Source organism: Martes martes (assembly GCF_963455335.1).
Source record: "Martes martes genome assembly, chromosome: 8".
In the NCBI taxonomy this organism is placed as follows: Eukaryota; Metazoa; Chordata; class Mammalia; order Carnivora; family Mustelidae; genus Martes; species Martes martes.
In genome coordinates this window covers 9,651,868-9,671,887 of record NC_137895.1, presented here as the reverse complement: position 1 = coordinate 9,671,887, position 20,020 = coordinate 9,651,868, and the positions used below count along the sequence as shown (strand labels likewise).

The 20,020-nt window shown below is 58.5% G+C and overlaps 1 protein-coding gene across 4 annotated transcripts; it reads right to left on the bottom strand.

Moving 5' to 3' along the window:
* Positions 1-788: 788 nt before the first annotated feature.
* On the bottom strand, positions 789-19,827 carry SUN2 (Sad1 and UNC84 domain containing 2). Of its 4 annotated transcripts, none has more exons than XM_080811168.1 (18): positions 19,578-19,827; positions 16,630-16,788; positions 15,588-15,778; positions 15,101-15,229; positions 14,451-14,546; positions 13,965-14,058; positions 12,921-12,991; positions 10,218-10,342; positions 8,004-8,258; positions 7,555-7,632; positions 7,095-7,138; positions 6,400-6,565; positions 5,808-6,029; positions 5,429-5,513; positions 4,915-5,030; positions 4,589-4,756; positions 4,146-4,238; positions 789-2,457 (listed from the first exon to the last, which is right to left on the bottom strand). In XM_080811168.1, the coding sequence occupies exons 2-18, from the start codon at positions 16,749-16,751 to the stop codon at positions 2,344-2,346; spliced, it is 2,169 nt and encodes a 722-aa protein (XP_080667294.1). In that variant the 5' UTR covers positions 16,752-16,788; positions 19,578-19,827; the 3' UTR covers positions 789-2,343. The 4 variants fall into 4 exon arrangements, with proteins under 4 accessions (XP_080667294.1, XP_080667293.1, XP_080667295.1 ...); XM_080811167.1 differs by having other exon boundaries at positions 6,400-6,568; positions 19,578-19,781; XM_080811169.1 differs by having other exon boundaries at positions 5,429-5,510; positions 6,400-6,568; positions 19,578-19,781.
* Between the last annotated feature and the right edge of the window lie 193 nt (positions 19,828-20,020).

Genomic DNA, 20,020 nt, shown 5'->3' with positions numbered 1-20,020 from the left:
CGAAGATGGAGCGGTCACTGGGGTGAGCCACAGGACCAGCTCTTTCCTGGCACGGAGGGCTGAGGGGTTACCTGGCCCAAGGCCTCAGTGCTGATTCATACTGCGCCCGGTGCCCGCTCCTGCGGCCGCTTGCCCCCGCCCCTCCTTACTGACCTGTCCCAGCCTGTTTTCTCAGCTGTGGTGGGCACCGGCCCTGTATCAGGTGCCATGGTTAGGAGCAGAGTACGTTGGAAAGCGTGGCTGTGGAAGCACCCCAGCCCTTCAGGCAGTCCTCGGAGGCACTGAATCCGGTGACATACTGGAAGGGCAGGGCCAGGACCTGTCCCTCGGAGCTGGCAGCTTCTGGCTCTTCAGGGGACCCGTCTCCTTATGCCGTCCCAGCATAGGTACGAGGGACAAATGTCCAGTTCCCACGGTGGAGTCCAGTCCCACACTAAAGGTAGACATGGTCAGTAGTGAAACAGGTAAATTCTTCTACCTTCCGCTCAAGTGGCAGCAAGAGATGCAGGCGAAGCTGCGCACTTATACCCTCCGGGAGGGTGAATAAAGCCGCCTCCCTTCCTTCTCCACACACCCCCCCCCCCCCCCGCCCCACTCCGCCCAGCATCCCAGAGCAGGGCCAGCCTCAGGCCCCGTTCCCCCAACCCAGCCGGGTTTTAGTGGAGAAACCAGGGTTTCTGAAATTCAGTATCAGTCTTTGGGGCATTGTTTTGGTTCAGTGTTCGTTCTCTTGTTTTCGCAAGAGCAGAGTCCCTGTGCTAGGGCCAGATAAAAACTACACACGCCATGAATCCTGGGCATAATTTATTTTTTTTGCATAGGCATAAATTAGAATCTGGAGATAAAAAATTCAGAACCGATAGTGCAGCATTTGTGACAGGAGAGCGCAAAATGAAACCTGGTTGTTGGGGCTGGGGCTCTTGCCAGAGGGCTGCAGGTGGCCTTGGGCCTCGTCCTGCTTCCAGCTTCCTCCCCCAGGAGCCCATCTAGGGCTTAGCCCTGCTCCCAGGGCACCTGTCTCCACAGCAGCCCCTTGCGGCAGCTGGGTAAGGAGGAGCTGAGTCAGCCCGTGCCCCACACAGCGGGGCTAGGGATCAAGCCCAGAGCTTTTCAGTTAATAATCAGACCTTGAAGAATATATACATAATACAGCAGAGCCCTCTCTTCCCCCAGCCCACCACCCCTGAATGCCGCCACCCCCGTAGAAAATGAGCTAGAAGGAAACAAACTGAGCAAGAGCCGGAAGAGTCCCGAGGAGGCAGCTGAGAATCAGGGCCCTTACACTCGGGCCTGACTGGGATGGGGGCCCACAGCAGGCAGACCTCTTGCCACCGTGACACCTTCAATGTCACCATCATACTCATGGGACCACCGTGAGAGCCGGGGGCATACCCTGATCCCCACCCTTTTAAGCTCACCGCAGCTGCTTTTGGCCTCAAAAAACTGGTCTGGGCTCCCTGTACCCCGGGGGAATGTGACAAGCTTGCTCTGGGACACAGGCAGGCCGTAGCAGGAATGGGGAGCGGAGTGGACCTCGGTCTCAGCATGGGGAGAGAGAAAGCAACTAGCCCCAACAGAGGGGGAATCAGACAGGCCAGCCCCCTGGCCCGTCAGAGGCTTACAGGAGCCAGACCCTCGAGGGGTATGGAAAGCCCAAGGGCCTACTTTGACCCAGAACAAGTACAGTGTAGCGAGGCCTTTGGGGGACCTCACGGGTTAAGTTCCCTTAGGTTGATGGCACTAGACTTCTGAAGAGCCCGGCTGCCCTGTACAAGGAGCTTCCCGCCTGGGACTCAATCCAACCTGCACCACGAGCACTTTCCTCCCAGAGGCCCTCACTTCCCTGCCCGCCACTGGGGGCAGCTCACTTGCCCCAGGCCCTCACTTACAGCCCACCCACGGCTTTGGCACCTGCTTCACGCACGCGCCTACCAACAGCAGCTCCCTCGGTGCCAGCCCCCATCCTGGTTAAAGGGCAGACAGGTTTCACCCACCTTTGCTGGGACTTGTCCACTCATTGCCTCTCTCCCTGTCTCTCAATCCCCCATGATATGCTACATATATACACCCTTCCAAGAGGGGGAAGTAGACACCCAGTGCCTGGCACAAAGATACAAAGAAAAGGGACGCTGGAGCCTGCTGTCCACCTCGAGCTGTCCCGCTGCTAGGACAGCCCTGCATCTTCTCAGCTCCATCAGGCCAGGGGTTCCTGCTCCCGGAAGTCTGTGTGCTGGTCAAGCATGTGGGGAAGTGGCAGGGGTGCTGCTCTCCCACTCCCAGAGAAAGGGGCACACGCTGAGACGGGCTGGCCTCCCAGCTGGCTGGCCACAGCACAGAGAAGGCTTAGTGGGCAGGTTCCCCATGCACCCGGAAGCGGTAGATGCAGGTGTACTCGGGGTGGCCCCAGTTAGTCAAGATCCGAAGCTCCACCACCTGGTACGTCGCCATTTTAGGGTCCTGGGTAGAGAAAGAAGGGGTTCAGTCCTCAAGCCTCACTGACAGGAGGGTAGGAAGGGAGACAGCCCCCCGCCCCGTCAGCCTCTACAGAGAAGTGGGCTTCAGAGCTTGTCTGCAGCCCATGGAGCAGAGCGTCCAGCCTGCGAGCCACGGCGCCCCAGGGGCTTCACAGGTCCTCCAGGAGCCACTGAGCCACAGCCATGTACAAGTGGCCTCGTAGCTGAGGACCAGCGGGGTTCATCCCAGACTGACACATTCGCAGGAGCTGTTCCTGTCAGTGGACAGATTACCTTCATGAAGGGTTTGATGTTGATGCTGGAAAAGAATCCTTTTACTCTGAACTGGGCAGGATTTTTCTCTCTCAAGTTCTCAGGCCTCTGTCCTCTTTGCTCAGAAAGCCACAATTTTTGAGTGAGCTCTTGGAACAAATTCCTCCTGGTTTGATGCCAGTAGGCACAGCGCTGTCCTACTCTTCGTGTCTCCCTCTGGCCTTCCACACAGCCTCCTGTCCTCTACCTTCTAAAGGCTCCGTCTACACCCATCCCTGTGAAGTCCCTGGCATTCCGCTGCCTCGCTTACCTCCTTGGGGCTGACGGCTCAGTCTTTGTGTCTGGTTGCCCTGATCGCTCCACTGGACCAGCCCACAGGTGCCTCAGACTTGGTGGCCAAAGCCCCTGTCGCAGTAGCCTGCCTCTTGGCTCCTGGGAGCCATCCCCCCGCCCCCCTTCCGCACTTCTGTCCAACGGGACCCTTGGCCTCCCGACTGTGTATCCACCTCTCCCTCCTCACACCCTCTCCCTGCAGCCAATTCCTCACTGGTCTTGTCCCCTCGATTCACCATTTCCACACGGTCACAGTGATACTACACGGTCTTGTCACTTCTCTGCCTGAAACATGGCAGTGCCCATCAGAGCCAAAGGTGTTTGGCCTGGTAGCCAGGCCTGCCTCTCTCCGGCCTCCCTTCTCGCCACTGTCCCTTCGCCACCTCGTCCGGTTCTTCACCCCTGGTGTAGCTCTCAAGCCCCCTGCACAGCATTCACTCGGGGCCGCTTGTTAGAACATGGATTCCCGGGGCGCCTGGGTGGCTCAGTCGGTTAAGCGTCTGCCTTTAGTTCAGGTCATGATCCCGGGCTCCTGGTATCGAGCCCCACATTGGGTTCCCTGCTCAGCGGGGAGTCTGTTTCTCCCCTCTCTCCCCTTCCCTCCACTCCTGCTCGCTTGCTCTCTCAAATAAAATAAAACTCAAATAAAACAACTGATTGCTTAGGACCGTTGGAACCCGGCAGCCTACCTCCTGGGGTGAAGACTGGGAGTCTGCATTTCTAACAAGGGCCAGGGAGACCGATGCCCACTCAGGTTGAGGCAAACGCCCCACCTGCGCACCCTAGTCCTGCTGCACTGAGGCCCAGCTGGGCCACCCTCAGATAAGTGCCCTTTCTAGGCAGCCTTCTCCAGGCTCCCTGTCTGGGCCGGGCCCCTCCCCTGTGCTGACATCTAGCTGGTGCTTCTCCCATGCCACCTTGGACAGCTGTCCCTGTTCTCTACCTGGAGCTCTCAGGAGGCAGGGGCTGCACTCTTTCTTGCCCCGAGCCCTCGGTGCCCAGCCCAGGCTAAGTGCTCAGAAACTGTCTGCTGAGTGGGTGGGAATGTGAACAGGCCACGTCCGCTCGCACAGCAGAGTCCTGTACCTGGAAGTAGAAGGTCTGAATGGGCTCCCCATCCTGGTCATAGGTGAACTGGCCAAGAAGCGTCCCCTCGCGCTGCAGGTCTTCATCAAACCCCTAAAAAGAGAACAAGGGATGGAGGAAAGACCTCGCACTTAGACGAGTGCCTCGGCCCTCAGGAAGGATTGTTCTCCCTCCCTGCTCCCATACCGGTCCCTTCCCACACCAGCAGATCAGGCAGCAGCCTTGGTAGGGCTGTAGGGGGCCTGAGCCCTGGGCCCGGTTTCTTCCAGTGCAGCCCAAGGTAACTGGGAGTGGGGTACCATTTCCCACCCTGCTGCTCTCTCTTCCAAATCTGCTTCCTTCCTCCCAAAGAACAGATCCCAGCTTTATCCTCAGTAGAGCCTGACAGGGTCCTATAGCCTCTGGCCCCCCCCACCCCCCCACCCCTGCCAAAAGGTACTCACGAAGATGGAGAAGTCCTTGGGGGCACTGGAGATGGTGCTGTTGGGCGACAAGGACTTGGGGACATGCTCTAAGGTGACAGCAGTGGGGCGGATGCGGGCAGAGAGGCGAACCACGGCAAAGCCCTGGGGCCCCTGGAAGGCCCAGCAGTTGCCTGGGTGCACGTCTGGCTGGAGGGGAAGGAAGCTGGGTCAGCATAGGGCCGGTGACAAAGACAGCCCACCCTGAGCACAGCTCTTGGTGCTGTGCTGGTGACCCAAGATGGGAGTCCCCCAGCTACACGGGTGACTGCTCGGGGCCCCTGCTGCTGCCCTCTCTGGGTGCCTACCTGGAGAATGACTCGGGGTGACTGGGAGTGGTACCACAGGGGGATGCCGAAGAGGCTGAGGAGGGCCGTCTTGGTCTCGTAGGTCTCAGAACACCGGGTGCTGATGACACTCGCCCCTAAGACAGGAAAGCAAGGCAGTGTGGGCACCTGGAGCTGACCCCAGCAGCGGAGGGAGGGTGGGAGACCCAGACACCAGTGCATCTCGCCAGCCCAGGGCACCAGGTGGGGATGGCTACTGCCAGGTGCTCTCTGAGGATGGCGGGCACGTGCCCCAGGCCCCATCTGTGTTGCTCAGCTCTATCCAACTACAGAGTAACTGAGCATCAGCCTCTTCCTGGCCAACAATGGTGTTCTCTTCCCCCAGACTTCTCCAAGCTTCTTCACTAGCTTTTGTTTTGAGTGACAGTGTGCTGATCTCAAGCCCCAGCCCCAGCACCACGGCTGCCCGGGCCAATGCCAGAGGGCCTGCCAGCACGGGGACCCGGCTTTGCCAAGGGCGGGGAGTCACACGCACCTCCCGATTCCAGAGCGTAGTCCACCATCCCAATGCGGTCCTCGCTGTAGCGCTTCAGGGCCTGGTTTACGATGCGCTGCACCTGCTAAAGGGAGCCCCCAGGGCGGCTGCCACGAGCTGCAGACTTGTCCACCTGAGCCCTCACTCCTGGGGGCCCCTCCCCGCCTGCACCACACACTGGTGTCCAGCCACATGTGCCACTTCCCTACATGTCCCCCCCAACGAGTCCCAAAGCCCACATGAGAGCTTCTCGCATGTCCCTTAGGCTTTGGAACATACCAGAAAGCCGACAGCGTGGGACTGTGCAGGTCTATGGCTCCCAGGGAAGAGACCACTGTTGTCAGGGGTGGGGCTGTTCCGGGGGCCACCCAGTCCTCACCTCCTCCGTCACCCCGATCACGCCTTCCTTCTGCAGCGTCAGCCCCAGGCTGGCCGCGGCCTCCCTCGCGGACTTGCCCTGCATCTCGGCCACGTGGGTGAGGATCTTTCTTTCCAGCTCCTGCAGCTGAGCTTGCATCTCCTCTCGCTGCAGGAGCCCCGCGCGGGTTCCCCCGCCTCGGAGAAGGAACTGACTGACCCAGGCAGGGAACTGAGACTCCACCTAGGGACCAAAAAAAAAAGGTCTCTGAGGAGCTCACAGGGACATTGTTGCTCTGGCGGCCCAGGCCAGGGCGGTCGCTGGCTTGAGTGGAGGGGGTAGGGAAGGAGCACGAGCCAGCCTGGGAGGGGAGGGCCGGCCCAGCACACCCTGCTGACCTACACGGGGGGGAAGAGTCAGGCAGAGTCAGGCACAACTCTCCACGTTACTGAAAACAAAACAGGAAGAACTCCTGTCAAAGCAAGCCGGCATCTGTGCCAAGTCCCCAGCAGGGGCCGGCGGCACGATCGGGCTCTTTGCCGCACGGGCTCCTAGGACTGACGCCCTCAGAGGACAGGCTGTTCAGCAGGGCCCTTGCGTGGTTCCAACTTACGTCATCCCTCACGGCCTGCAGCTGCTGGGGCAGGAGGCCCACTTGGTCTGCCACCGAGCTCTGCTTCAGGCTCAGGGCTGCCAGCTCCTGTCGCAGGGCTGCCAGCTGGCCCTCCAGCCGCCCCAGCTCCTTCATGGAGTTCTCTCGGAAGGCCTCCTGGGTCATCCTACTCCAAAGAGAGGAGAGAGAGTAAGCCTTGGGTCTCCGGTGAGGGGTGAGGCCGTGACAAGGAACACAAGAGGATCCCCTCACTGGCTCCCGACAGAAGCGTGTGCCCATCTCCCGCAGGCGCGTGCGAGGCCTAACACCTGCGGACCCCGGCTACGGAGCACGGCCCCAGGGCCTACGATCCCAAGGAATGAATTCTTACCCTGTTCCCTTTCTAAGCCCAGGTCTGTAAGTCAGTCCGCCTCAGCCTCTCCCACCCTCCACACATCCGGATGTCTGGGGCTTGGGAAGGCAGCCTGCACGTGTGTGCAGGAAGAACGGTAGGTCTCCACGTGAGCCCACAAATCCCACTTTTCTTGCAGTGCCTCCCATACCCAACCTCTCTCGTGCCCGAGGCCAGGCTCTCAGCAGGTGTTCCTGAGCCAGGTTTCAGCCACCCCCTCTCTGCTCTGGGGCACTCTTCCCCAGGCCTGCCTGGGTGCGGGGAGGGGAGGAGCAGGCCTAAGCCAGATGGCAGCACCCATTACCTTTGCCACTCAGACTTCAGCTGCTGGAGTCGAGCCTCAGACTCCTGTAAGCAGGAAGAAGGCACAGATACAGCAAACGCCAAGCTCACAGCGACCGGTCTCCCGGAGCAGGCTCTGCTCCCTTCGGAGTCTTTGTTTCCCCGCAGCCCCACCCCTGCAAACCTAAACCACCTGGTCGGGGTCCCTAGGAGAATCCCCGTGTTGGCACACCTCGGCATTCATTCATTCACTCACTCGTTCACTCGACACGTTATACCCAGCACAGCAGGCCTCCTGAAAGCCACCCTTCCTCAAGTGTGCCCCAGCATGTCCCTGCAAAGCATTCCGGGGCCCGTGGGCTCGGCCCCCACAGTCAGGGGACTGCACCCCCACCCCGGCTGGTGTCTAAGCAGCCCCTTCAGGAGAGCCATGCTGTCTCAGGCCACGGGCAGACGCTGAACTTGGTAAGGGCCCCACTGACCTGGGAGGCCTGGACAATTTTCTTAAAGAGGTCTTCGGAGTCTTGGTGATGCTCTGCTCTCAGGGTGACCAGTTCCTCCTGTCAGACAGAGGAGAGCGGCTCAGGACTCGCGGAGATACAGGCGGAGGGAACTTCACAACCAGGACGTGGTGGGCCTGGAACTTGAACCAAGCCTGTCTATGAACTTCAGCTCCCAGCCTTTCTGCTCCGGTGCCCCTTGGAAACCTGCGCGTCTCCCTCGATGTCTACCTACCGCACACCTCGTGTGCCCAGCACTGTACAGTCTCACGGTCCCAGAGTGCCTCCGTTTTACAGGGAACTAAGGCTTAGAGAAGCTAGCTGTCAGGTGACACAGTGCTATCTGTGGTGTCAGGGTGCACAGGGCCTCGCCCCTCTACCCCACACCCCTACGGTGCCAGCCACGCGCCTCTAGACTCCCGCTCAGAGACCTGGATCCGAGCGGCGGTGTCCCTGCGGAAGTCCTCCTTCAGGGCAGCCTCACGGCGGCTCACCAGCCCCTCCAGAAGCGCCAGCGTGTCCTCCTGGCTCAGGCCCACGTGGCCCGCTCCGCCGGCGGCCCCCTGCCGCAGCTCTAGCCGCTCCAGCCGCACGGCCTCCTTCTGCCAGTTGGAGGAAAATTCTGCGGCCAGAGCTTCCAAGCGCCGCTCCAGAGAGTGGACCCGGGACAAGATGCGCTGCTCAGCCTGGTGGGGTGGGGAGGGAAAGCCACAGAGGTGAGGGACCTGGGACGACAGTGCTTCCCCAACGGAAAGGGAAGAGAATCCCAGCTACATGCGAATGTGAACACACGCTGGCTCAGAGGACTGGCTCAAGGATGCTCTGTGCCTGGCAGTTGGCAGGGGCGGGGGGGGGGGGCCAGGGGACACCAGCAGGCAGCAGGTGTGCCATAAGGCTGCTAACATGTGGTGACCGTTCAGCACAGGACGCTGGACACACGTGGCCCAGAAGGGTCTGGTCCCCAAGGAGGAGTGGGTGTCGGCCAGGTGAGTGGGGACATAGTGAGGAGGGACCTGTGAGGGGCTGGGTGGCCTGCCGGGCTGACCCCAGCCCCCTTCCCTCTGCTGCATGGATGCACATGCCAGAAAGTGAGGGGCTGAGGGGTTCAGCTGCTGACTTCAGCAGCTCCCACTAAGTCTGTCCAAGAGAACCGGGGCTAAAAGAATAATTTGAAAAGGCTTGCTTTCTTCTCTTTAATTAGAAGGCCCACAAAGGAAACAGAAGTCATTTGGACTTGGGAGTTGCTCCTGATAGCATGCCATGAATTCTGAGAAACTTGCTGGCTTAAAAGCAAAAACCTCTGTCAAGGGAAGGTATAATCTGTCAACTGCCAGTTAAAGACAGGAGCCTCCTGAGCGCAGAAGTTGCTTCTGGTTTTTAAAATTTTTTAAGTAGGCCGTACATGCGCAGGACTCAAAAAGCAAACAGTAAGGGGTCACTCTCCTAACCTGTGTCCCTATCCACCTGGTGACCTGGTGCCCTCAGCCACCACCCACTCCTAAATGAAGCAACGATTTTCAGTCCTGTCTCTGCAAATACAAGCAAGCACAAAGATCTCCTCCCCCTTTTCACAGAAAAGCTGGTCCTGAAATTGTATTTAACATCTTTACTAATGATTACAAAAGGGAAAGTTATTAATGCCAAAATAGGTCATTGTTTTATGAAATGATAACATGATGGTCAGGAAAGTAATATCTACCAAAATAAATGGTTACCCAATCAGCTTTGGCAAGATACAAGCAAAATTCAAATAAATTTAGGGACTAAAGAATTTTAAGTTTTCCTTGTCGCATGCACACATTCTGGTTATCTGGGCACTTGTCACCCCCCACCCCCCACTGGACTGCAGCCTCCTGGAGGACACAGCCTGGGCTGCAGAACTGTACCCTGAGCTACCCTCCTCTCTGTATCCACACCCTCCGCAGTGTGGCTTTGCAAGTGCTCCCGTCAAGAGGTCGGGTCTCTGTCCCCCTCTTGGAATGTGGACTGGCTGTGAGATGGCCTTTGGCCTCGAATGTGGTGGAAGGGACAGTTCTGAATCTAGGCCCGATTTTGCTCTCCTGGAACCACAGTGAGAACAAGCTCAGGCGAGCCTGCTGAACGAGGAAGCACGTGTGGGGCACAGGCCGCCCCACTGACGCATGGGCCAGCTACAGACATGGCAGGGAGCCCAGCCTAGACCCGCCTGTCCTTGCTCAGACCAGAGAAGCCACCCAGAGGAGCCACAGACTCAGGAGCTAATCAAATGCTTGTAATTTTAAGGCACTGATTTTAGGGGTGATTTACTTGTGGTAACTGACCAACGTGATCACCTTACTCGTAAAGGATGCTTAGTAAACATTTATGAAATTATACTGCAAAGGAACGAAAGTAGACAAAACGATTTGTCCCATTCTTTTTCCTTCGGTTTTCGGTGCTTAAGATGGCAACTACCTTCAGGGCAGTTTGAAGTCCTGTTAAAGCACAAGCAAACGGCTCCCCCTGTACCTGCACCCCAAACAGTAGAGAGAGGGGTGTCCTGGGAAACAAGGCACTTTACCCGTGTGGACCGTGCCCCTTCTCAGAGCCCCGTAAGGTGTAAGGGCAGGGAAATCAGCCACACACACAGGTGGAGCGAGGACCCGGGCCCCCCCCCAGATCCTCACCTGGAAGTGGGAGGAGTCTCTGGGCTCCCACACGTCCTGCTGCTTGCCGCTGCTCTTCGCGGCCCACCAGGAAACCAGAGCAGGGTGGAAGGTCTGCAGCCCGTAGGGGTAGAAATACCAAGCACCTGTACACAGAGGAGAGGGGGTTATCCGGGCCGGTGGCCGTGAGCAAGAAGGCACAAGCTGCTGGAGACGGCGGCGCAGTCAATCGGCCTCCTGGTAGCCTGTCGTTCCTGCGCGCTGCCTTTCTGCTGGAAATCAGGATGTGGGATGGAGGTTCCCGTCATTCTCAGGTGCAGGATTCCACCGGACTCTCCCAGAGTATGTGGGTTCTCACATCCCTCGGGAGCCCTCATCTTTCTCTGGATGACAAAACTCGGAGAGCGTGGCTGTAATGAGCTAGGAATGATCCCAGACAGAACCAGGGGCCACCCTCAACTGCCATCAGAATCACCCAGGAAGCTTTTAAAATACAAAATATCGGGGCACCTGGGTGGCTCAGTGGGTTAATTAAGCCTCTGCCTTCGGCTCGGGTCATGATCTTGGGGGACCTGGGATTAAGCCCCACCTCGGGCTCTCCGCCCCGCAGGGAGCCTGCTTCCCCCTCTCTCTCTGCCTGCCTCTCTGCCTCCTTGTGATCTCTGTCAAATAAATAAATAAAATCTTTTAAAAAATAAAATACAAAATATCTGGCCCCACTCTCTAGAGCATGAACTCACTGGTCTGGGGGCTCCCTCTGTAGGTGAGGTGTTTCTGTTTTTTAAAAGATTTTACTTATTTACTTTGGAGAGGGAGCAAGGGAGTCGGGAGTGGGAGAAGCAGACTCTGTGCGGAAGCTCAGAGCCTGATACGTGGCTTGATCCCACGAGCCCGGGATCATGGCCTAAGCTGAAACCAAGAGCTGGATGCCCAGTCAACTGAGCCACCATGCTGCCCCTGTAGGTGAGTCTTAAAAGCTCTTTAAGTCTTTTTAAAAGCTTAAAAGGGCACCTAGCTGGCTCCGTTGGTTAAGTGTCTGACTCTTGATCTCAGGGTTATGAGTTCAAGTCCAGCACTAGGTTCCTCCTGGGCAGAGATCCTATTTATAAAAACAAACAACAAGCTCCCCAGGGAACTCCCATGGAGACTGTGACTGAGAATCACTAAAACAAGACACCTGCTAAGAGAAGGTGCTTTCAACCTAAGATGGCCACAGCCACAGTGACACGTGCATGCTGCTTTAGGGATCACGTGCTTGTGGAGCATTCACTCCTGAGCTTGCACACGCGTGTCTGTATGGGGGCAGTGGTGAGGGCACCTGAAAAGCCATATGGGTGTCCATCTGGGTAGGACCACAGCTGCCACTCAGCCAGGGGCTGGGAGCAAGCACGGCGGGAAGCACACGCCCACCAGGCTTTCAGTCAGTCCCTCTGGACGTGCCTCACTTCCTGCACTCCCCTCCCCGCGCAGGCCACCCCACCGGCCTTTCACACTGTCCACGTGCCTCTCTCCATGACGCCACCGGGACAGCAGCTCCATCAACCCCGCGAGGCTGCGGTGAAATGCAGCGGAGGTAACCCGTGAACAAAGCACGATCCAATTGTAAAAGATCATTATTATTTTACGGGTGATGCCCAGTTTCCACTGGACATGAACAAGCTGTTCTTGTAACAGGAAACAAAAAGGAAATCGACACTTGGAAAAATTTTCTACCTCGCTATTCAATAAATACAAGTTGAGGCGACGCTAACCCTATAAAACCAACCCTAGGCACGCCCGGGTGGCTCAGTCGGCTAAGCGTCTGCCTTCGGCTCAGGTTGTGATCCCAGGGTCCTGGGATCGAGCCCCGCATCTCCCTCTTCTCCCTACTCGTGCTCTCTCTCGCATCTCTGTCACTCTCTCTCTCAAATAAATTAACAAAAGCTAAAAAAAAAAAAATCTACTCTAAAAATAGAACAAAGCATGGTCTCTATCAATTAATTGTAGATGGGCACAATCATTAAAACAGCCCGGAGGCCACAGAGGCAGCTCCTGCGGAACTGTGAGCCCCCGGTGGCGCTGCTCCATTACAAGCTGAACACACAATACATACACACAATGGTTACAACCATGTAAAACACACGAGATCGTCCTAGGATAGAGACTGGAACAACGTCAAGCGTCTTGTAAATGAGCTATCTTAGTATAAACGGGCAAGCTTCTCTTTACTACTTTACCATTTTGATCTCAAAGATAGCTAAAGATTGAACCAGACGTGGTAACAAGAATTCACTCACCCAGACGACGTCCTGCTTTTGAATGGAGGAAAAGTGACTACTAGCAACAGTGCTCCCGTACCAGGGCAGGTCCCGAGCCAGGTGGCTCCAAGAATGTTCTAGACATGCCAGGCAGTCCAGAGCAGCCACCCAAACAGGACAAAAATCGGTGGACCGAGGCATATCCCCTTTCACCCACTGGGTGCCCTGAGCATGCCACATGGGTCAGTGAGGACCTGGGAGAGCCAGACGGGACTGGGCGAGGGACTGGGAGCTGCCCAGGCTCCGTCTGATCCCACTCATCCTGCCTCCTTCCCTTTCCTGTAGGTCATCACCGTCCCTCTGGTTCTCACACCTCCGCTCAGCGCCACCCCCCACCCACACCCTGCCCTGCCCCTCTGGCTCACCAGCTCCATTTCCGCCTGGCATGCTCATCCTGCCCCGCCCCTGCAACCCCCGGCGAGCTCACCGTAGGTCAGGCCAGTCATGAGCAGCAGCAGCAAGAGGAACCACAGGAATGTCTTCACAGATGAGAAGCGCCTAGACCACAGGAGGGGACAGTGGGGCGGGGAGGGGGGCGCAGAGGTGTCAAGAGGGCATTCGGGCCCCTTCATCCCCACGGGGAGTCTGCAGAGGCTTTTCCCGAGTGCAAGACTAGAGCTGGACGGGGTGCCCTGAAGTGCCGCATCTTCCCTGGGCTGGACTGGACACTTTAGAACTTTGCTTTCTTGGAATAATGGGGCAAATTCTGACACTCTGAATTTTATGGATGTTATTTAAAAACAAACAAAGTGGGGTCTCTGAAAAACCTTTTCATATACAGAGATCCTCTAAGCAAGCAATTCTAAAAAAAAACAAAAAAAACAAAACAGAACTCCCTAAACAACATTCTTTTAGAAAATGAGGAACCTTCTTTTGGTGACACAGATCCACCCCTGCCCCTCTCTCAGTCCAGCTGGCCAGCCATCGAGCCAGGATTACGGCCAGAGGACCCTGACTTCCCGGCTCAGTCTTTCCTGGCTCTGCTGGGTCCGGGATTTGGGAAATAAACCCACAGCCCCCTCATGCAGCACCTACTCCTGGCTTTGGAAACACGCCTCAGAGAACACTGGGTTCTAGACTGCCATGAGGCCAAGAGGAAAGCCCAACTTTCTTGGCCACACCACTTGCTGGCTGGAGCCTAAAACCTGACCAGCATGAGGAAGGCCGTGCTCAGCAGACACGGAAGTGGCCAGAGGGGGCTGGCATTTAGCAGAAACATTCTAAGGAACTGGAACCTGTAGCCCAGAATCCTCCCTGAAGAGCTCTTGGTTTGGAAAACACCACCTGACCCAGGCCCCTCATCTGCCGGGCAAAGAGGGGCTGTTCTGGGGGGTCCGCTCCCTGCTCAGTGATAAAAGCTACGTGTGAACCGGGACGACCCCCTTCAGAGAGAGCATGCATGGGTTTAGGAGCTTTCCTGGTCCCTTCCGTCCCAGGGCTTCTGGGTTGTCAAAGTGGGGGTCGTGCTCACCTGGTCAAAACGAAGACATCGAGAAGGGAGGCAGCTGTGGTCAGGCGATACCAGGTTGTGCCAACCCACCAGTAGAGGAGGCCAAAGAGCCGGCCTAGAAGAGGGACCAGCAAGTCCTAAGTGTCACCCTGAGCCAGTGGCCTGCAGGTCATGGTTTCAGATCACCGCTCTGTCCACCTGCCGCGCCCTCCACCCGGACCCCCAGTACTGAGCTGCCGGAGCACCTCTGTCCCGTCTGAGGTGACCCTGTTCCTCTGATCCCACCTGCCTAGTCTGCCAACACCCTCCATCCAGCTCCACAGCTGCTGCCACCCTGAGAAGGCTAGAGTGTTATTGTGGCTTCTGGTCTCTGGTGATTATTCTAGAATGAACTTTCCCTGATGGCCTGACGGTCTCTCGATGGGCTACCCCATCCCAGGGAGAAGCTGGGGCAAGGGGCTGCTGTAGAGAATGGAAGTCATGGCGCACAGAGCAGCCAGCACCCACCTGGAGAAGTGACGAGCGTCCAGAGACAAGAGGCTGCCCAGGAGACGGCGTTCCTTAACCGTGAACCCGAACTATGGTGGTCCGTCTCCGAGTAGCCTGCCGGGACAGAGAGGCCACAGTTCAGTCTGTCCGCACTCTTACAGGCCCAGGACAGGGAGACTGCCTATCAGTTGTCTCCTTTAGACCGTGAGCTGAGCCCCCCATCATTCTCCTCTGCATCCCGGGAGCATCACACGGGCCTGGCATCTAGGTCAGTAAATGCCTGTTAAAGGAGCGAAGGGGTAGGTTTCTGACATTTTATTTCCCTTGGGCCTCTCGTCTGCGTCCCTCTCCTCGCCAGCCGTCCTTCAGGCCACCGTTCGCAGCTAGACTAAAGGGCTCGAGCCCCTTCTCGACGTGGAGCCCCACGTTAAGTACTTGCTGGAAACAAGTCAAACACGATGGAGCTGACCACAGACTGCTCCGACGGGTGGGGACAGGGCAGCCATGGTGTGTTAAGGGCCACCCCAGGCCTGCGTTTCGGGAGCCACGGTGGCACGCCCAGCTGGTCTGTGGAGAGGCCTGCCAGAGACCGCGCTCTCTCGGGCTGTCAGGGGGCCCCTTCCCCGGGCCTCCCCCATCACCTCCCCCCGCCCCCGCCGTTGGCCTACCTGCGAAGTCATCCTCGGAAGAGTAGCCCGAGGAGGAACCCAGGAAGTCCTCGGAGCTCCTGTTCTCGGCAAGCCCGTTGAGTTTGCTGCTCTCCGTGCCTCTCCTCCTGCGCACGCGCAGGTCCTCACCTGTGCAGGAAAGCGCGCGGGGTTCTCCAAGAGCCGAGAGCTGCGCCCAGGAGGCTGTGCCAGAGGGCCTCGTGGGGACACCTCAGGAAGCACCTCCGACGGACAGACGGCACTGCCCTTCGCTTCTCCTGAGCTCCCTGGGTCCACAGGAGGGTCTCTGGCCGGGAGCAGCCCCAGGACCGCTTCGCTGTCTGACGTGGCCTGCGAGTTCAGACACTCGGCTCCCCTTCCGAGGGTCTCTGAAGACGGCGAGCCCCTCCTCTGGCCCAGCAGTCGTGAGGAACCCACTCAGGGACCACTTGGGACCTTACGTTTCCGCCGGAAGCAAAGCCCGAGGAGAAAGGTCTCAGATACTCACCCCAGTAGGGCTCACTGTGCAGGTGGTCGTCGAGGATGGAGCTCCTGGCCAGGGAGGCGGCCCGGGGGCTGCCGAAGTAGGACTCCCTGACCACCGACTCACTGTAGTAGGAGGTGTGGTCGTCAGAGGAGGGGCCCAGCTGGGGCGCTGGGGAGAGGCGCTTCAGGTTGCTGGATTTCCTCTTCAGGGTCCTGTGGGGGGTCAGCCAGGAGCGGGGAGGCCAGAAACAGGCAGGTGAGCCCAGCGAGGAACAGGAAAGCGAGCTGCTCTGCCCGCCTCTCGCTGGGGGGGGGGGGGGGGGCGGGTCAGCCCCGTTGCTAGGAAACAGCTTCCCAGCTAGGTGCCAACCACAGGTGCTTCCTCCGCTCCCACTGTCTCTCGGCCTCACCAGCAGTTAGGTGATGGGGTCAGGATTCAAAGCCAGGTCCCTAACCTCAAAGCCAGTTTCCTCTGGGGCTTCTTACCGCAGTAGCGATTTCTCCCACCCCCTGGAAACCCAGACCAACCCAACGGGGCCTCCCGGGACTAGCGGAAGCCTTGAGAGCTGCTGTGTGGTCCCACTATCTGTCAGTGGGGCAGGACGGGGCCGGCCACCTGGTTCAGCTCATTCACCGTGCCCCTCTGGCGTGGGCCTCTCCTGCTGCAGCCCTACAGACCATACATGGGGGCCTGGGGATGAGGGCCAGAAGGGCAGACCCATCCATAGCAGAAGGGGCTCCTGTGAACCCCACTTGTGTTTTGGGGTTTCTGGCCTTTTGGGGTTTTTGGCTTTTTGGGGTTTCTAATCCTGAAGCTGCCTCTCCCTATGTCCTGTCCTCTGAACATGAGGGCCATGGCCGGGCTTACAACAGAGGGAGAAGAACAGCAGGGCTAGGTCCTGGCATCCTCCAAGGCGTGAAGGTTCCTGCTCAACTGCAAGAGGGCGTCTGATCCCTGCCCGCTGAGGTGACAATGGGAAGACGCAGTGCGGCGACCTGCCTGAGACCTCTGCTCCGCTCAGCGTGATCCACAGGGGCAGAGGAGGGAGACGGCAATCCCTTACCTGAGAGGACTGTCTTTGAACAGGGTGCTCTGGCTTCCCATCACCGAACTCCCTCCACTGCTGCTGCCACCATCATCGTCACCCTGGGAGTAGCGCGAGAGGCGCTGGCTTCGGCGGGACATGGCAAGTTAGGCTGGGGACCCTCCTCCTGAAGAGACTCTTGGGAGAGAAAGGAGGCCATGTGAGGGTTGTCCTCAGCGCCTCCCTGGCTCCCAGGGACCAGCCCACCCTCCCCGTGCATTTGACCCAGCCTGATGGTTGGGGACATGGGGCAGCCGGCACCCAACCTGCCAGTGTCCCCTGCCCAGCCTCGGGCTCACTCAGGCCCCAGGAGCCCTCTCCCGGTGCTTTCTACAAGCTTCTCCTGCTTTTAGCTTACTGGATGCTGAGCTGCGCGTGAGGCAGAACCGGACCTTCCACTACCTTTGGTCCATAGTAGAGCACCCATGATGCGACAGGCACCCCACCCCAATTCTAACCGAATGCCTCTGATCACTGCTCCCTCGCCCAGCCCACCATGCTGCCCTCCCCCCAGAGCTGTGTGCTCGCTCATTCCAGCACTTTCTCTTGGAGGGGACACGCTTTCTTTGCCTTGTGGCTATACTGATTCAGGGTGCCACTCCAACTTGGACTGGAGAAAACTTTCTTCCTAGTAAGTCCCACCCGCATCCTGAAGGGGTCTGTGTGCTGTATCCCCCCCAGTGACAACACCCTGGTAGGACTGGGATGGTGACGACAAAATACTTTGTTAAAGGCCTCCTAGGTACCTGGCTCCTTCCAGTCATCTCTGCTCCTTGTGAGCATGGGAGACACGGTTACTGCCATCGTCCAAGAGAGCACCCTGGGACACCGGGGTGGGGGAGGGGGATCGGTGACCTTGCCCACTGTCACCTAGCCTATGAATGACAGGTGGCACGGCCTGGGTCTTTCCCCTCTACCATAAAGTTTTCGAAGTGCTTTCGGAATGTGTCATGTGTCCCCAACTAGAGTCTCGAATAGCCTCAAATATGCTCAGAACAGGCTGTAGACAGAGTTGTCACACAACAAGTACTTGTTAACAAACAAAACGGGGAGGTAGAGCTACAGGGTGGGATTAGGTCGTCTCTGCTGGAGGGAACAAGTCGGCGCGTGGGGTGAGAACTCAAGGCCCTGGAACGGATATGGAGGACTGAGAGGAAGCCAAGGAGAGGAAATCAGGCAAAAGGCAGCACTCTACAACCAGAGGAGGACTAAGAAGCCTTCCAGAGATTTAAAAAAAAAAAAAGAAAAAAAAATTCAAAATCCCAGATGATCAGTGTGAACAGCCTCACCGTGGTGCCCTTGCCTGCCCACGTTACAAAGTCTTTGTTACACGTGGGCCCCTGACGAGTCCCCAGTACCTGTGACTTATCCCTTCTGGTCTTCCTGGGTGATACTTAAACTGTTCCCTATGTCGTACAGAGGGCACTGACTCTAGCATTTCCCAACTCAAGACCAGAAGGTCTGGTTAGTCCAGCTGGAGAATTCTAGAAAGTTCTCTTCTGGAAAACAAGCAGTTCCATGTCTTGGTCTTACTGGCATCCTCCCAGGTAGGATGCCCACCTGGCATCCCTCCGTGGTTTTTAGCTGGTGTTGGCAAAGGGACTGATTGGTAGTAGCAGAAGCAGGAAGTTGGCCTGGGTCCTTGCCCTTATTCCACTCCTTATAAGGTAATTCCACCCCTCGAGGGCCCTTCCCACCTGAAAGCTCCACATGCCCAGATAGGCTCCTCCTCCTAACCCTGCAGACTGAAGGGAATGAAGCCTTCACCCTGGGACAGAAACAAAACAATGTTTCTGCCAAACTCAAGCCGCTGTTGGCAAGAATATAAATATTCAGACAGAGCGAGTGCGGTGGGGGCGGGGAGGGCGCGTAGAAGGGGCTGGTGAAAACAGCAGCCGGCACCCTCCTCCACTCTCCCTGTCTTTCTGGCAGTTCTGGTCGCACGCAGTTTGCAACTGAGTCTGGGCTTCAAAGGTGAGAAAGGTCAAGGCCGAATCCTCCAAAACAAGAGCCTCAGGGAGCTCAAATCTTTTGCATATCAGAATAGAACCCACCCTCCCCAACCAAACACACCAGTTAAGAAACCCTCGAACACAACATCCCTCCCCACCACAAAGCTGAACCACATCCTTTTCTCAACTGCACCTTCCCCCCCACACACACCCCCTCCGCCCACAAACTTAGATGGCGGGATGCCGCCAGTCTGCAGACTTAACCTAGACCTCCCGCATCTTCCATGGGGGTTTTCACACTACCTTCCCTCGTGGGACCTGTAAAGCGCCCCAGGTGCTAAGTCCCTTCTCCCTTCATTTTCCCTACGGGCTGAACCCACAGGCATTTGATTTTTTTTTTTTTTTTTAAACCAACCACGCGCCTTCCCTGCCGCTCTGTTCTAAGTCACACTCCCGCCTCCTATTTGTTTGGTTTCTTTTTTTAAGAGCGGAACAAAATGGGCCTTCCTCCAATTCCCAGAGTCTGACAGGCAGAGGCAGGGAACTGTCTGTCCCTGGAAACTGCCTGCCTGGCACGAAAACACGGGCACTGCCCTGGGCCGGTCGGAGGTGGCCCGGGTGTCGCTCCCCTCCTCGCGGGGAGGTCCTGCGCGGGGAAGTCCCGCCTGGAGACATCCGCCCTCCGCGCCGGCCAGTGGGCGGGCTGCGGAGATGAGTCAGGGCGGCTGGCCCCGGCGCGGCGCTGGCCCTTCCCGACCGGCCCAGGGGCGTGCGCCGGGCGGAGCTGGAGCCCGGCCCAGCTTGGCCCGGAGACGAAGAACCAGGCCTGGGCAGCTCGGCCCTGGCCGGAGCGGCCCGACGCTGACCCCGGAGTCGGCGCGCCCGGAGCCCGGGGCCCACGGGGAGGCGGGCGAGGCCGGCCCCGCGCCCTTGCCCCGCACGTCCACCCGCCAGAGGCCCACGGCCGGCGGTTACCTGCTGCCGCGGCTGCTCCGTGCGGGGCCGGGGGCGTGCGAGGCCCGCTGCGCCGCCCGGGCGCGCCCCCTTCCCGCGTCGGAATCCCGCGAGCGGTGCTCGGTGAGAGGCCCGGGGCGCGCGGGCAGCGGCGGCGCCGGACGAGGCCAGCGGGCGGGACGGCGCGGCAGACAATGCGACCCGCGCAGAACCGCGCTGCGCGAGTGGGGCCGGCCGGCGCGCGCGTGGCCGAGTGTGTATGTGTGCGCCTGCCAATCAACGCTGACAGGCCGCGGCCCATTGGCCGGGCCCCGCCCGCGTCACCGCCCCCTGCCACCGCCCATTGGGCGGTTTGAACACAAAGGCTCCGGTTAGCTCCGCCCGCCGCGTGGGCCCCGGGGCCCCCAGTGCGCCTCGTCTGGAGTCCGCGCGTGGGAGGCGCGGGGGCGGCGGCGGCCGCTGGA